We start from the raw sequence: 15,220 nt of genomic DNA, 5'->3' as shown, positions 1-15,220 counted from the left end.
TTTTTCTAGATTGTCTGTCTGTAAAACAACTGCCCTTATCTTGCACATCTGAGGAGGCAGATTAGACCTGTGATCTGGAAAACAGTTTGCATGAGGCAGCCTATTGATTAGCTTTGCATTAGTGTACCATGTCGATTATTGTTTGGTCACCATGGCTACATAAGTGCATATAGTCGTGGTGCTCCAACCCTGCATTATTAGTGCCACGGGTACTAATTAGTTGAAGCAGTATAAATAAGAATAAAGTAGTTTAGTCTGTTATTTGCATTTGTACATTTGATAGGATATGTGCATTTATCTTTCTGCATTTATCACGGCTGCAAACAATTAAATCAGATTTTTTTTTGCAATTACTATCTAAGCATCTTCTTGGAGCTCAATTTTCCTTATTATCTGATTTCTCTGACGCACTTCGTCTACCAACAGCCAACAGCAGAATGTCTTGCAGCAGAACTTTTTTTCCGTTTCACCCAGTTTCCTTTTAATCCATCCCTATTTATTTATTTATAAATTACATGTTATTAGATTGCTGCTCATTTGTCACATTAATAATTCCTGGAGTTTTAAAGATTTCACTCAAATAGAATAAACTTTAAAATAAAATGTTGCAGAATATCATATCACTGAATACACTGTAAGGATTTTTTAAATATTTTTTTATGGTTGTACAATACAGCATCTGTGTATCTCTGTCTGTAATGTATTGATCCAGAATTTATTTATTTTTTGGTATTTAGCAATTAGTTTGTGGCATTTATTCAGAATATGTAACGTACAAGCACAATAAAAGCTTTGAATATGATTTTTAGCTCAGTGCCCTTCTATGAACTGGGATCATAAGATTATGTAATAAAGCAGGTGTGTTGAGGTCCCTGTCATTTGATTTACAAACGTACTTTGTGGTGCAAAGAGTATTATCAAGGAAAATTTACAGTTTACATTCCAACAAGTTATTGCAGTTTAAAGATGTATCAGTAAAACCACGAGCAACCACCCTGAGGGCCCCCTGAGAGTGTTGGGGCCCTGGGCTAGTTGCCTACTTTGCCTGGATGTAAGCAGAATGAAAACCACACTGAAAAATTAGTTTGGTACATCAGATTTCTTTTTTTTTTTTTGTGATCATCATTACAGCACATACAGTAGAGTACAACTGGCTGGACAACAAGGTGCATGTGACACACAAAAACTCATTATTCATGAAGTGATATTGTGCATGTTTTTGTATGTATAATTACAATGTCACAGTTATACAAACATGTATATTCAAATCATACACGCTACCATAACCTGCTTATTGCTCTCACTCATTTGCACTCCTGTGCATGCTCCGTACAATGAATGACAAGTTGCATCTAAAACATTCCAGTTCCCAGTAGTCATTACAAGCTGCAAACCATACTGTAGGGAGGTAAAAGTTTGTAGCTCGAGCTTGTTTCTACAACAGAAATACACAGTATGAATGTTTTATCGGGCTTTATCAATAAATCATAGTTAAAGACAAATTGGAAAACAGGAGTGTGTGAGTAAGTGTGAGTGTGTTCATCAAGGTGTGCTGAGGTACATCTGCAGAGCAGGGGTGAAGATTAGGACAGTTCCTAGTATTGACACTGTGAGGAAGGCCCACAGGAAAATCCTGTCCAACACCTGAGCCACGAACTTCCAGTCTTGTACTACCTGAGAGGGAGAAAGAGACAGACAGACAGAGAGAGAGAGAAAGGAATAGACAGAGCAAGAGACACAGTGTAAACATCCTTCATTCAGGACACAACTACTCTGCGATCTTACTGAGCTCGTACTGAGTCGAGCAAATGAGACACAAAGTAGCAGTGAACTTGTAGTAAGCTCACAGCTGTAACAGTATAAAAGTTTCAAAGAGGACATAATACAACATGCACGCAAACACATCCAGCTCACGCCATCCGTCACCTCTCGAATGAAGTGCTCCTTTTTGATGTGACGGCTGATGTAGCGAACTGAATTCGTGGCCTTCTCCAGCATGGCCAGCCAGGCTTGGTTCTCATCCTCCTTCCCTCCAAGGGGGCCTCTCTGCTGGACGCCACTGTGGCCAGGAACCCCCCTCCTCCCTGCGCCTTTGCGGGTCTTCAGCTCCGGGCTGCGCATCTCCATATCTGGATAGTGGTATCTGCAAATAACAGAATCAGTTACCGTTAAAATGATGTCACACGTGTGCTTTCTAATGTGTACAGGCAGATATATTAATCACAGTTGATCATGCATTATCTCTGTTACCTGTCAGTGTGGCCCCTCATACACAGCAGTCTGGGCAGTCTCTGAAGGAAGAGGCTCTTTACCCAGGGAGCCATGGGGTGGTAGGTTGCAGAGGAGCGGTGGTGGACATTAATGACAAAGACGGTAACGATGATGGAAAAGGTGACGAATATCATGATGAAGAGCAGATACTCTCCGATCAGTGGGATTACCTGAGACAGAAAAAAGGACAGGAGTTTATTCTCCATAGTAAGTTTGTGTTCGTTTGTTTCAATCATTTAAATAACACTCTGCTTTCTTTCCTTCGCTAGTCACAGCACTTTAACAGCCTTCATAAAAGTAACTAATGATCTTTTTCTAACAACTGCTGCAGGTGACTGTTCAGGAGCAGTGTAGTTTTTGTGCTGTGCAGTAATGCTTCCTCCAACTGAGAATAATCTCTAAAATCAGGTCTTTCCTTTCTCGTGCTGACCTTGAGAAAGTCGTACATCTTTTTATATCGTCATGTATTGATTATTGCATTTCTCGGTATTCAGGGGTCAGCCATAAATCAATATCACGCCTTCAAGACAAGATTACATAACTCCTGTTCCAACCTCTTTTCTTTTCACTGGTTTCCAGTCACTTCTAGAGTTGATTTTAAGATTTTACTGATCACTTCTGAAGCACTTCCTGTCTTGGGTACAAGTTTGTTTGTTTTTTCTTTGATTTGATGGTTCCCTTTTTAGAAGAGGTGTGACTTTGTTTTATTTTTTTTTAATTTTATTAGGGCATTGTAACATTATTTTCAAAGGTGCTACTTAAATAAAGTTTATAATAATAACATTATTTTTATTTTTATAATCATTATTATGAGGTACTTGTACTTGTACTCCAGTTGTCTCACTTCAGCAGCTCTATGACTGTACACGCTCACATAGTTTTAACAGACAACATGAGTGAAAACACCTGTGTAGGTGTATAAAGGGTGTGCAGGGCTTTTAACAGCTTTGGTTGTTAGGTACTTTGATTTAAGATATAAAACATATGATCAATTACACATGAAGTTACAGTGCACTGTTATAGATCAGAGGCTCTGCATACCTGCACAGGTGTTTTCACTTATGTGGCTGCTTAGAGCTGCTCTGTTTACACTCTGATACAGGCCTTTATGCATAATGCAACTTTCTTGTTTGGATATTTGAAATACATGTTGCTGTTGACAGTTTTGTACTTTTACTCAAGAAATATTTTGAATATAGGACCTTTACTTGTAACACTATTTTAACATTCAAGTATTGCTACTTCCAGGATATATAATCATATATAATAAGCTATAATAGCATATAGAGAGAGAATTTGGGCAACATTCTGCACTCTGCTTTTCCAGAGTCCTCTATGGACCGAGGTACATCTGAAGTCAGTAGCCTGTTAATTAAGTTGAGATTTAGTGTAAGCTGCAGGTAATTGATAGGGCTGGGACAGTGATCTGTGTTAATTAGGGCATACTGCAATTAAGATTACAATGTGGATAACTGAACACAAAAAATAATCCAGCCCAGCAAAAAATTTGGACTGAACATAGCTCTCAACAGAAAAAGCCTTTGGGCTACACACCTTTGAGGATGAAGGGATGATTTCTTCTATGACCAGGAGGAACACAGTGAGTGACACCAGCACAGATGTGGAAAGCGACAGTTTCTCTCCTTCGTCTGATGGCAAATAGAACACCAGCACAGTCAGAAAGGACAGACCGAGGCATGGGATGATGAGGAAGAGAGTGTAGAACAAGGGCAACCTCTTGAGGATGAAGGAGTACGTGACAAACGGGTACCAGTACACCCCATCCCTCCTGCTCCCCTTTACTCCTGTGGCGTTTAGGATCTCCCATTCGCCATTATCGAAGAAGTCTTTACGGTCCACGTAGTGGTCCACCAGGACCAGGTCCACCATGTTTCCATCATAAGTCCAGGAGCCGAACTTCATGGAGCAGTTCTGTCGGTCGAAAGGGAAGAAGGTGACGTCCATGGTGCAGGAGGACTTGTAGCTAGCAGGTGGAGTCCATGTTATGGTGCCATCCCAGCGCACAATGGCTTTGGTCATCAGGGAACCCTCAAAGCGACCGTCCGCACTGTGAAGGGAGGGAGGAGAGAAGGTGGTAAGGAAAGAGTCATCGAAAAAACAGGCCAGGTTAGATGTGAATGAACACAGAGGAGGAGGAAATGGCGGAGACAGCAGTAAGGGAAGGAAAATTGATTAGGCTTACAAATGGGCAGAGTGCTGCATAACTCACTTTTCATACAGGACGATGTCAGGCAGCCATATGGTCTCTGAGGGCACTCTAATGGAGGTAATGCCTCCATAGTCATCTGGGTTCCACTTCAGCTTCACATCAACCCACTCCTAAAAAAAATAAATACATAGCAATGCATTTTAGTATGATTATATAAGAGAGTTGCAGGTGCAGCTTTTCCACTTCAGCACCATGGACAGCACCGGACTGCACACAGCAAATGGAAAGTACTGTGTGTTTTTCGTGGCATACTTTTCCTCATTTTGCTTATTGCCACGTCCACAATCATGTTTGTGCATCTGTGAACATCTTATTGAGTAAATTAATTTATCTTTAGCAAGACAAGGTTTATTTGTAAGACACTTCCCAATGACAAGGCCATTCAAAGTGCTACACATGAAAGGTATGAAGATGAGAGAAACACCAGGTGATATAAAACAGCACATCAAAAAAGGAAAAACGTAAAATTAAAAAGAAGATAAAAGTAAACTAGAATGGAATAAAACAGATAAAACAGGAAAATAAAATTTACAGTGCAGCTGCAGAGTAAGATATTAAATATGAATAAGAAGCCTCAAATCTAATGTAATAAAAGGCAAATGGGTGGCAAATAGGAAGGTTTATACCTCAGTGTGAAAGAACTGAAAGTTGGAGCATATCTCAAGTTTTATGGGCGTTTGTTCCAGCTATGTGGTGCATAAAGACTGAATGCTGCTCTTCTTGTTTAGTCTGAAAACCTGTTCTAGATGGCCTCAGAGGTCTGGATGGTTCCTAAAGTTGAGAAATGTGTTTTGGCCCTAAAACATTCAGTGTTTCATGAACCAATAGTGTTATTTTAAAATCAATTATTTGACCTTTATTCTTGATATATTTTTAAGATTTTGTAATTGATTAAAAAGATCTTTCCAATGGATTCATCAGCTATATTTCTGTAGTATACAAAAGTATATTTTCTGTAGTATATACTGAATTTTTCACAGTTGTGAGGGTAAGACATCACTATGGGTAGTGTTCATCCTTACCTGCCAGAGCCAGACATTTGTCGTCATCAGCTGGTTCTTTTCATCCTGCAGGAAAAAGGGAAGACATTTGTGTTCATTGTTTAGAAATCTTTGCGGTGTTCGCTGTGAACGACAAAAGAGGCTAATGAGGAGGTGAAGAGCAAACTGGAGCTGGAGACAAAAATTTGAGTGAGATGAAAGAAAGCACTTAAACCTAGTTAGAAAGGAAGTTTTTTTTCAAAGTGGGTTAATTGCTTCGCTTGCTTGCCACAATGAAAGTGGACTGGAACAGCTTGGGGGTTAAGTGCCTTTAGAATATATCTGCACCAATTAATGAGAGCGAGAGATGCAGAAGTTTCTCCTCAATGACCACATCACTGCCAAAACTGATATATGCACAGCTGCTTCTTTAGGCCAGAATTAAGTATTGACACGCACTGTACAAAAACAACTGAGAGAGACACAAAAAGAGGGTGGTGGAAACAGAATAAGAGGAGGAGGAGAAATTCAGAGGTTTTCAATGTAAGTTGAAAGCGGGTGCAGGAAGATCCTTGCAGAAATGAAAAAAGTAAATTTGGTGTAAAAGGAAAATCTATGGGATAGATTTTGTGGTTTGTTTGCTTTCGACAAGCGCTGAGGCAAAGCTGATTGCACACCCGTCCTCTGTGAATACGAATTGATCTGAGATGGTTTTTTTCTTCTTCTTTTTTTTGGAAATATAACAGTAGTTTAGTGAGAATACCACAAGATGGCACTCTCCCAAATGTAATTTCTGCATGCCAGGAGTACAATCATCAAATGCTGATGTAGTCAAAATGGGGCCCTCTGTGGAGTTGGGGGGAGCAGATTTTGTGTGTGTGTGTGTGTGTGTGTGTGTGTGTGTGTGTGTGTGTGTGTGTGTGTGTGTGTGAGTGTGTGTGTGTGTGTGCCCTTAAATAATGAATGTGATCTTCTTCCTCGCAGCCTGATGGCCACATTACATCCTCTGACTGCTACTATGAAAGACCACTTTGGACCTCTCTTTTAACCTTCCCTCCTCTCCTCTTTACCATCTCGTCCTGTCTTTGGCACTTTAAATCCCTGGGCTCCTCACCCTCCTACTGATTTATACTCACACTTCTTTAATGCAGCCTCTGTGCTACAGCTCCTCTGCTGACCTCCCCTAATAACCACCCTCTCTCACCTTCTTTGTATTTTCCTCCTGCTCTGGGTACCGTCTCAGTGATGTTAAGTTTCATTTTCTCCCCTCCTTCCTTCCTCCCTCCTTCCTTTCCTCCTCTCATTCCAAAAATAATAACCACCAATCCTCATTAGACCATAACAAGATTTTATTAACCATGTTACAAAAGGTAGTGAGTTTGCTTAACAGGTGCACACAGCGTTAAGATGGTGTGCCATGTTTGGCCCCCTGGAAGCATTGAAGCCTCCACGTCTGGCTCCAGTTTGTTCAAGGGCGCCAAATATGTAATTGCCATAGAGACAGTTCAAATGCCCTCATCTATCTAATATGAATATAATACATAATATATGGCAAGGACAGGGGGGGAGCTATTGTTGAGAATACTGAAGTCATGTCTTCAGTACTTTTATTTTATTTTGTTTTTGTAACCTGGAGTGAGTTTTTTTTTCTCTCATTTAAAACTTACACATGGTTTAAATGTACAACATGTTTGAGTACGATTAGGCCTAAAAATGAGTGATTAAAGGCTTCAGCATGTCCACCTAGCAGTGTGGAGAAGGTTTTGAAACATCCTAGTATAACTGAATAATTTAACCTAATTAAAATGTAAGAGCTTCTTTTTGGTTTCTGGTTCAAAGGGTGGTAGAGGGTGTGTTTTGAGGGAATTGGTGTGTATCAGTATTTTCTACAATCCCAGCTATGGCCCAACACAAGGACTGAAAACAAAACATTTAGCTTTTGATTGACTTTTCAAAGGCAGATTTTACTGATTGACCTTCTTCTGTCCTTCTGCTGTCAATATGACTAAAAATGTAAAGTGTGCACACAAGCTGCATACAAATAAGACACAAACGTTCAAATCAAGATCTGTTCGCTAATTAAAAAAACGCATGGTATTGATTTTGCTGTCAAGAAATGGACAAAATCAAACTGAACAATAAGGATGGCGCATAGATGAGATTAATATTCTCTACGCGACCCGTTCTACCCATATAAAGTAAAGCTGAAATAACCTGACATTTCTATACCCTACGTCCTTCCTGTGTGTTTGTGTATCTGTGTGTGGTGTGTCCTTACCACATCAACCAGCTGTGAGATCTTCAGGCCGAAGCGTACAGTGATGGTGTCATTGGCGTGCTGGACAGGCCGCACCCACTTCTGATAACCCCTGAAAAGGTTCCTCAACAAGGAATCCTCCATCTCAGCCAGCGACACAAAGTCCTCCTGAGCTGCAGGGACGAGGACACGAGACAGAAGTGAGTGGTTTTGTGCATAAAACGACATTGTAGCTATGGATACGATAAGTGCTACAATAAAGTAGATTAGTCAATTAATGCTACATTAATCTGCTTTTGGCAACTATATTGACAACTGATTAATAATTTAAGTGTTTTATAAATGCAACAAGGGTAAAGGTCTACATATGCTAGCAAGATGGCATCAAAAAATGTGAAGTCTATATAATTTACAATAATGTAAGACCAAGAAAAGCAGCAACTGATCAATTAATCAAGTAATTGTTGCAGCTGTATGCAGATATAATATTGACCATGTTCACATCTCAGTGTAATGTTACCAAGCTAACATTTGGTTTTAATCACTAAGCACAAGGTACACCTTAGGCTGATGGGGATGTCATTAGTTTTGCAGGTGTTTAAACCAAAGTATTGAACAGATTGAAGTTTTGACCTGATTATGCAGTAAATGAAAAACTATGGGTTCGGTCCACTCTGACTGAGGCGTAAATGTCTGTATCAAACTGAATGACTATCCATCATAAAGTTGTCGATGACATACCATTTAAAACCACTAATGTCAACCACATGGTGGCAGTAGAGGGAAGGTCAGGGGGTCACCAATGTTATAAGAAATGGGAATCATGACTGTCTGTCACAATATCCTGTTCCAATCCATCTAAATATTGAGCGGCAGGTGGCGCTAGAGGGGGAAAAAAACCCATCAAAGTCATTAGGATTCATCCTCTGGGTACCATGAATGGCTATAAAAAATGTTACGATATTTCACACTGGACCAAAGTGGTGGTCTGACCGACCAACATTGTCAACCCAAGCACCATGCTGCTAAAAACATTCACTGCTTTTGTGTTAGTATTTTCTGATTCTCTTTGTTTCACATCATTGTAAATTGAAATTGTTTGTTTTGGCCTGTGCTGGACAAAATAAGAAACTTGAGAAAGCTACGTTGGACTGTGGGCGACTGTAGGCATTTTCCTCTATTTTCAGACATTAGTAAAGTATCTCATTGATAATGCAAAAATGTTAGCTATATGGCTAGTTAACTCTGTAATACATGTAATATTCATGTGCACAGATGTACAGACAGATGTGCACATGAGTGTCATCTTCTTCCCACTCTTACATGATTTTGAACATACAGAGACACAGTCGTGCATGAACAAAGTGAATCACCTCTCCAGAGTCTCAAAAGGAAGTGGATGGAAAATTGAAGTCAGGGCCTAAGAGTCTAACACACACACACACACACACACACACACACACACACACACACACACACACACACAAACACACTCACACACACACAGAGTCAACCCTGACCTGACAGCTGGTCATGGCCGAGCGAATGCATCTAAGCTCCCAAGGCTGACAAAATGATCATGTTGACATGATCACCTCAGACAGAACAATGGCCAGGGGAGATGAGCTGAGCTCAGAGCGCTTTGTGCAGTCAGGCACAAGACATAATAGTCGGTTAAAGAGTGGTGCTCGCTCTGAGCAGGAGACAGTACAATGAAGGAACAGTGCTTTCACTTCGCCAGCCGCCATTCAAGTGCAGACAGCTGGGAGATATCAGGTCTCTTAGGTAGACAATTACAGAAAACACACTATGATGTTTTCCAGGGCAAATAAAATGTATGATGTGTAATTCAGTTTAGCTAGATTTCACTTCTCTGTTGAAACCTCTGTGTAGGTAAAACCCAGAGAGGATAGAGGAGCACCATGCGTTCAGTCAAAACACAGTGGTGCAGTCTAGTAGTCAGACTGTTAAAGGATTATTTAGTGACTTAGGGTTCACGTGCTTGGTTCTAACGGCTCATCAAGGGTTATAGTATATGCCACAAGACACCGAACCTCTGCTCTGTTACTCACTGTGTGTAACCAAGATGAAGATGACAGTGGCATTCGCTGGATGCTCAGAGCATTATGTGGTATTTGTACTTGAGCTACTCCCACAGTAACTCAGTGGCTCTATCAGCTCAGAGCTCAGAGCATTTGTCCACATAAGAGGGCGATATTTGGCACTGCCAGTGGTGATGTAGCAACAGAGTCTGATAGACAGAAACGAGAGTTCGAATCAACAGCCCCTCTCAAACAGGGGGAATGGAGCTGAAGAGTGGAAAGAGCTGATAAGGGAAGGAGTGAGACACAGTGACCCAGAGCAATTCCCTCCGGTGTCGGAGAGAGACAGAACGAGGGGGCAGGGAAGAGGTTGGGTCTGAAGGAGAAGTTAACTCGGGCAAAGGGAATAAGAACAGACAGCAAAACAGATAGAGGAGAGAAGACAAATTTCCATCTCAACTTGTTTCTGAACACGAGTCTATACTAAGCAAGACATTCCCTCACAGCCTATATGCTACATACATTAATTGATAATGTGTATGCTGCTGCTGCTGCTGCAGAGAGAGGAACGTTATTTTTCTGACTAAAAGCATGAAGCGTCCTGAACAAACACCTCAGGGGTGGAGAGGGAAATGGTACAATAATAATTTCATTTTCTTGCTATATGTTTGTCTGTATTTCATGATTAAGTTATTGTCACTTTTTCCAGAGGCTATTTCAGGGACGGGACTGCAGTTATTAGTATTCTCTCGGAAAGCTTATTATTATGGTCAGCAGTCAGGAAGGAAAGGACAAAAGGTAAAAGCTCCATGTTTTCTAACATTACTATGAAGTTGACATGACACCTGTTTGGTGTTGAGTCGGTTTTCATGAGTTAGGGTTAGGCTATTTTTTTTAACATGTTTTATTTTCAAGATAAGCATGGCTTATTTTATATTTTTGGATGAAAAGACCAAAATCAACATGTTAGTCCGTCTCTCAGTACTTTCTAACTTCCCTATCTGTCTGCGGCACATACACTACGTCCACACTGATACTTTTCCATTTCCAACATTTTAGAGTTTTAGCGCCGTATCAGAAATGAGCTCCACCCAAACTATCACACCTGAAATCGCATCCATACATGACCATTCATGTACACTGGGCACGCGTGAGCCGCTGTCAGAAGACTGTCTACCTGCAGTTGATTAGTTGAACAAAAATATGAATAATACTAAAATACTAACGAAGAACAGCAAAGACAGTCATGGCATTAAAATGCGAATGCACAACACCTGCTAGCAAAGACAGCAAGGTCATTAACACTTGTAATTCATTATTCATTTTGCTTTCACCGCTGGTAGTCGAGGCTGATAAGACCCAATCAGGGAATGACTGTGGGTGTCTATGTCATTGTTTCCAAGAGTCTCCGTTTCTGTCCGACCAGACTAAAACTCAAGCCTGGAGTTTCCAGACTGAAACAGGTCCCGCAGCGTTTCCCAAAGTCTGTTTTAGTAAAACGCTGGAGTAGTATGGACGCCAGGCGTAAACGTAGCAAAAGAGATGTGTTTTTAAATTAAAACTTGCGGATGCAGCCTTTGCACCATGTCCTACTTTGTTCCGAATGGTCACAAAAATTGTTTCAATTTCTCCAAAGGCTCAGTAATTTTCTAAAATAGCTTGGCATCGTGGTTTTTAGCAAACCTTATTCATGTGGGCTTGTCTTCCCAGTGCGTGTGTTCTGAGGAAACATGTCACCCACTGTCTTTTTTTGTTTAATGAACAATGGCACAGAGTGATACGCTATATCACACCTTGGATGCACAGGTTATTACTAGTTAGTACGACCAAAACATTGTTGGTGTTGGTCTTTTCACGGAACTTGTCGATAATAAGAGAAACATCACAAAATGTATAATTAAAAGATTACTGATTTAGCATCGCTCTCCTATAACACTGTCGGACTCACAACGGACAAACCCTCAAAAAAAGGATTCAGATTGTTGCAGCCAAACCAGAGATATCACATGTTTTATTCCATACATCTTTCCTTGGCAAAACCTGGCATCTACATTACCATGACTGATAGTTTGAGTTGGAGATCCAGGTGTGTTGCGCTAGTAGCTCATGCAGCATTGAGCTAGGGTTAGGGTTGTCAACACATTTTCCTACTTGGCCAACAAACTGAAATTTCTAATGAAACTGTGCCGTAGGTGTGATGTTATGCATGCTGTCATGACAGACCGGGTTAGGGAATGATTAAATGTCCTCACAGGCACTGAATATTCAGACAAATGTGTGTGGTATGTGTGTGTGTGTGTGTGTGTGTGTGTGTGTGTGTGTGTTGTGTGTGTGTGTGTGTGTGTGTATGTGTGACACAAGCAAACCCTTATTTTTGCGCTTCCTCAGTCTCCTCCTTGTGAGTGTTTTGGAATCTGGACTTAAAGTACACATCTTGTTCAGACAGATTACCTCCCATTGCATCAGATCCCCTGTACAGCACTCAGTTTGTTACGGGGCATTAGAGTACGTCAGCTGAATCCTATCTACCATCTCTACAGGAAGCAGCTCTGCCTCAAGATCCTCATCAACAAAAACACAGGAGCCAAACTAGTCAAACACGGTGGGGATGGATTCTTCTACAAGAACCTGCTGCCTCATTTAGACAGAGGCTGAGTGACTGTGTGTGTGTATGTGTGTGTTTGTGTGTTTAGTTGATTGAGCAGGGGCGAAGGGGAGAGTATTGATTAGACCATACGGATTGATTGCTTGGGGGGGTGGGGTTGAATCCCTGTGAGGAGATTATGATGCATTGGCATGTCTTTGTGTCTTTGTATATCCAGGTGTGCAGGTACTGTCTATACGGACGACATAAGAAGACAATGTACAGCACGTGCACACACTATACATGTGTGCATGTGCATGTAAGAGAGAGTTTGCTGATGATTGACAGAGACGCAGGGGTGACCCAGAATCCAAACAAACACCCTGCCTCCTCCTCAATCTGAAACACCCCATGGGCGCCACAGTGGTATGATCACTTTGACACCGCCACCATCTGTTCACTGTGGAACCACAGTGGGATGTACCACTGAGAGGGGTAATAGGATGACAGGGGAACCAAAGGGGAACCTTTTATTATCATCTTTTCTTTACACGCTATCGTGAAAATGAAATTTAACTTTGTTTTTGTTCCTTTTCTGAAAGTAGGTCTCACTGAACGAGATGCTCTCACACCACTGGTACACCAGAGGAAGAGAGGGGAGAGGAGAGGCAAGCTTTACTGATGTGCCCACAATGCAACAGGACAGGTGCCTCTAGGGGAGCCAAGGCTTCTCACAATGGCTAACCCCATCAGTCATAATACCCTTGAGCAATGTACTGTTACAGTGTGAGAGCTCACCACATGACCAGAGGTGACCACATGTGTGCAGTATTACTGTACCCAGCCTACACACGCACAGCACATCAGAGCAGTCTTCACTGGAACTACTTTCTGCTGAAACAAATAGTCCTTGTGGAAACTGTTGCCAGTGAGGTCCGTGGATTAACCTGAGTAAAAAGGAACATTACTTCTGGAAAGACACTCTCTAAATCAACCTCTGATGTACTGAGTTGGAGACAAAGATCTCAGACGTGAACTTGGACAGATCTGTAGTGAGTGAGAAAACATTCTCAGTCCAATCTGATTCCAGGAGGTGTCATTAATCAAAACAGGATTAGTGTCAGTTTAATATGCGCTTCCTCACGAATTTAAGTGTGGACTGACACTGGGACAGCTAATTGGTCACTGAAGGTGGATTAATCATTTTCATCAACTTATCATCTCACCAGCCCCTCTCCCTCTGTCCCTGGCTCTTTCTCACAGGCGCACGCTTATACAGTAGCTATACAGCATGTGCTGCCAAGAGCCTCTCCATCTCAAGATTAGAGTAGTGTAAATGCTTTACAGTAAGCTGATATCAACACACACACACACACACACACACACACTGAGAGATGGAGGGAGAGAGAGAGAGAGAGAGAGAGAGAGAGAGAGAGAGAGAGAGCCTCTCTGTAGCTCAACACCACACTGACACAATAACTCATTCTTCACTTTCAACAACATAAACCTACGAGACCAACTCAAATAACAGCGTTATTGTGTGAGGGAATTCTTCTCTCTTTTATTAAATGTCATATTGTCCCTCATTCCTCTCCTGGAGCGTGTTATTCAGCCCGTCCTCAGTTCCCAGGAGGGCGCTGCGCTCCCGTCCTTTAATAAATCATGAATTTACTCCTCTCACCTGACCCCCGTCATCTGCTCCCGCTGACTCGCACACCATTAAAAGTGCAATCACACCTGAATTAAACGATATGATCGCTTCTTATTATAAATAAACTCTTTCTCCGTCATGAAGCAGTGTGCGGGACGGATGTGTTCCTTACCTTGCATAGTAGCCCTCCCGAGAACCAGGGAGAAGCACAACACCGCGATCGCAAACTTCATGCTCCCTCTTATCGTCAACAAAACCGACTGGATGTATCCACAGCGAGGATCAAATCATGTTCCTGCCCTCACTGCCCCGCAGGATGCATCTCTTCGTGTGGGACCTCCGGTGGATCACCGCTGTGATCTCCAGTTTAAATAATGAAGGACAGCCGCGTGTTGGTGGCTGCGTAAAACACGGAGCCCCCTCACACTGTGGAGCAGCAGCAGCTTGACTGATTCTTCCCTTCCTCCGGTTCTGTCGCCTCTTCTCTTTTCCCCCGCAGCCTCTTTGCGTATGTGTGAGTGTGTGTGAGAGTGTGTGAAAGTGTGTGTGTGTGTGTGTGTGTGTGTGTGTGTGTGTGTGTCCCGGTCCAGAGACGGATGCTGCCGGAGCGGAGTCGAACTGAGGGCGGGACGGAGGAGGGCTGGCCCGTCAGAGGATGGAGGGACGACACAGACCGGGGAGGACAGATCTGGTCCTCATCCAGAGGTAAATAAATAAATGAATAGATAAATAAATAAATGCTTCATTGTATTCGTTCAAAACGCAAACTACAACAGAGATTTTAGATGCATTTATATGCTATAATAATAATTCAATTTTAAAAGTCACCTTTTCATTTGTGACTAATTATTATGTAGCCTATTTCAGATGAAACTTTTTACTTTTTATTTTATTTTTTGCCATAATGACATGATTATATAAATTCAACAACCAGTGACTCTGCATTTAATCTACGTTTACATAATGAAATAGTGTTATTTTGTTCTGTTGGGATGGTGTATTGTAAAGTAAATATTACACAGAACTATAATGCAGCTGGATGCTGCTGAAATGCAGCTAATGCAGAAATAATTATATTAATAATGATAGGCTAATTAGAAAACAAATAAATAAATAATGAAGAAAGGACCTGCCATTCAGTGAGATTAGACAGTTTTTTCATTACAGATGAATTTCAATACTAAGATAAACGTCAGTATTTCACT

At 41.4% G+C, this 15,220-nt stretch overlaps 1 protein-coding gene across 1 annotated transcript; it reads right to left on the bottom strand.

Annotated features, from left to right (window-relative positions):
- Positions 1 to 750: 750 nt before the first annotated feature.
- chrnb3a (cholinergic receptor nicotinic beta 3 subunit a) lies at positions 751 to 14,635 on the bottom strand. Its single transcript, XM_056372810.1, has 8 exons — positions 14,188 to 14,635; positions 7,760 to 7,911; positions 5,524 to 5,568; positions 4,502 to 4,611; positions 3,826 to 4,339; positions 2,251 to 2,441; positions 1,927 to 2,143; positions 751 to 1,674 (listed from the first exon to the last, which is right to left on the bottom strand). The coding sequence occupies exons 1-8, from the start codon at positions 14,246 to 14,248 to the stop codon at positions 1,543 to 1,545; spliced, it is 1,422 nt and encodes a 473-aa protein (XP_056228785.1). The 5' UTR covers positions 14,249 to 14,635; the 3' UTR covers positions 751 to 1,542.
- Positions 14,636 to 15,220: the final 585 nt, after the last annotated feature.

This window comes from Seriola aureovittata, chromosome 3 (genome assembly GCF_021018895.1).
Source record: "Seriola aureovittata isolate HTS-2021-v1 ecotype China chromosome 3, ASM2101889v1, whole genome shotgun sequence".
NCBI classification, from domain to species: Eukaryota; Metazoa; Chordata; class Actinopteri; order Carangiformes; family Carangidae; genus Seriola; species Seriola aureovittata.
The sequence above is the reverse complement of the archived record's forward strand: the minus strand, read 5'-3'. Positions and strand labels throughout refer to the sequence as shown.

Excerpts from the sequence above, each read along its gene's own strand:
- chrnb3a (XM_056372810.1), bottom strand. The coding sequence starts at position 14,248 with ATGAAGTTTGCGATCGCGGTGTTGTGCTTCTCCCTGGTTCTCGGGAGG. Across the intron at positions 5,569-7,759 it reads TCTCACAGCTGGTTGATGTG|GATGAAAAGAACCAGCTGAT; the intron begins GTAAGGACACAC and ends TTTTTCCTGCAG. Across the intron at positions 2,144-2,250 it reads ATGAGGGGCCACACTGACAG|ATACCACTATCCAGATATGG; the intron begins GTAACAGAGATA and ends TGTTATTTGCAG.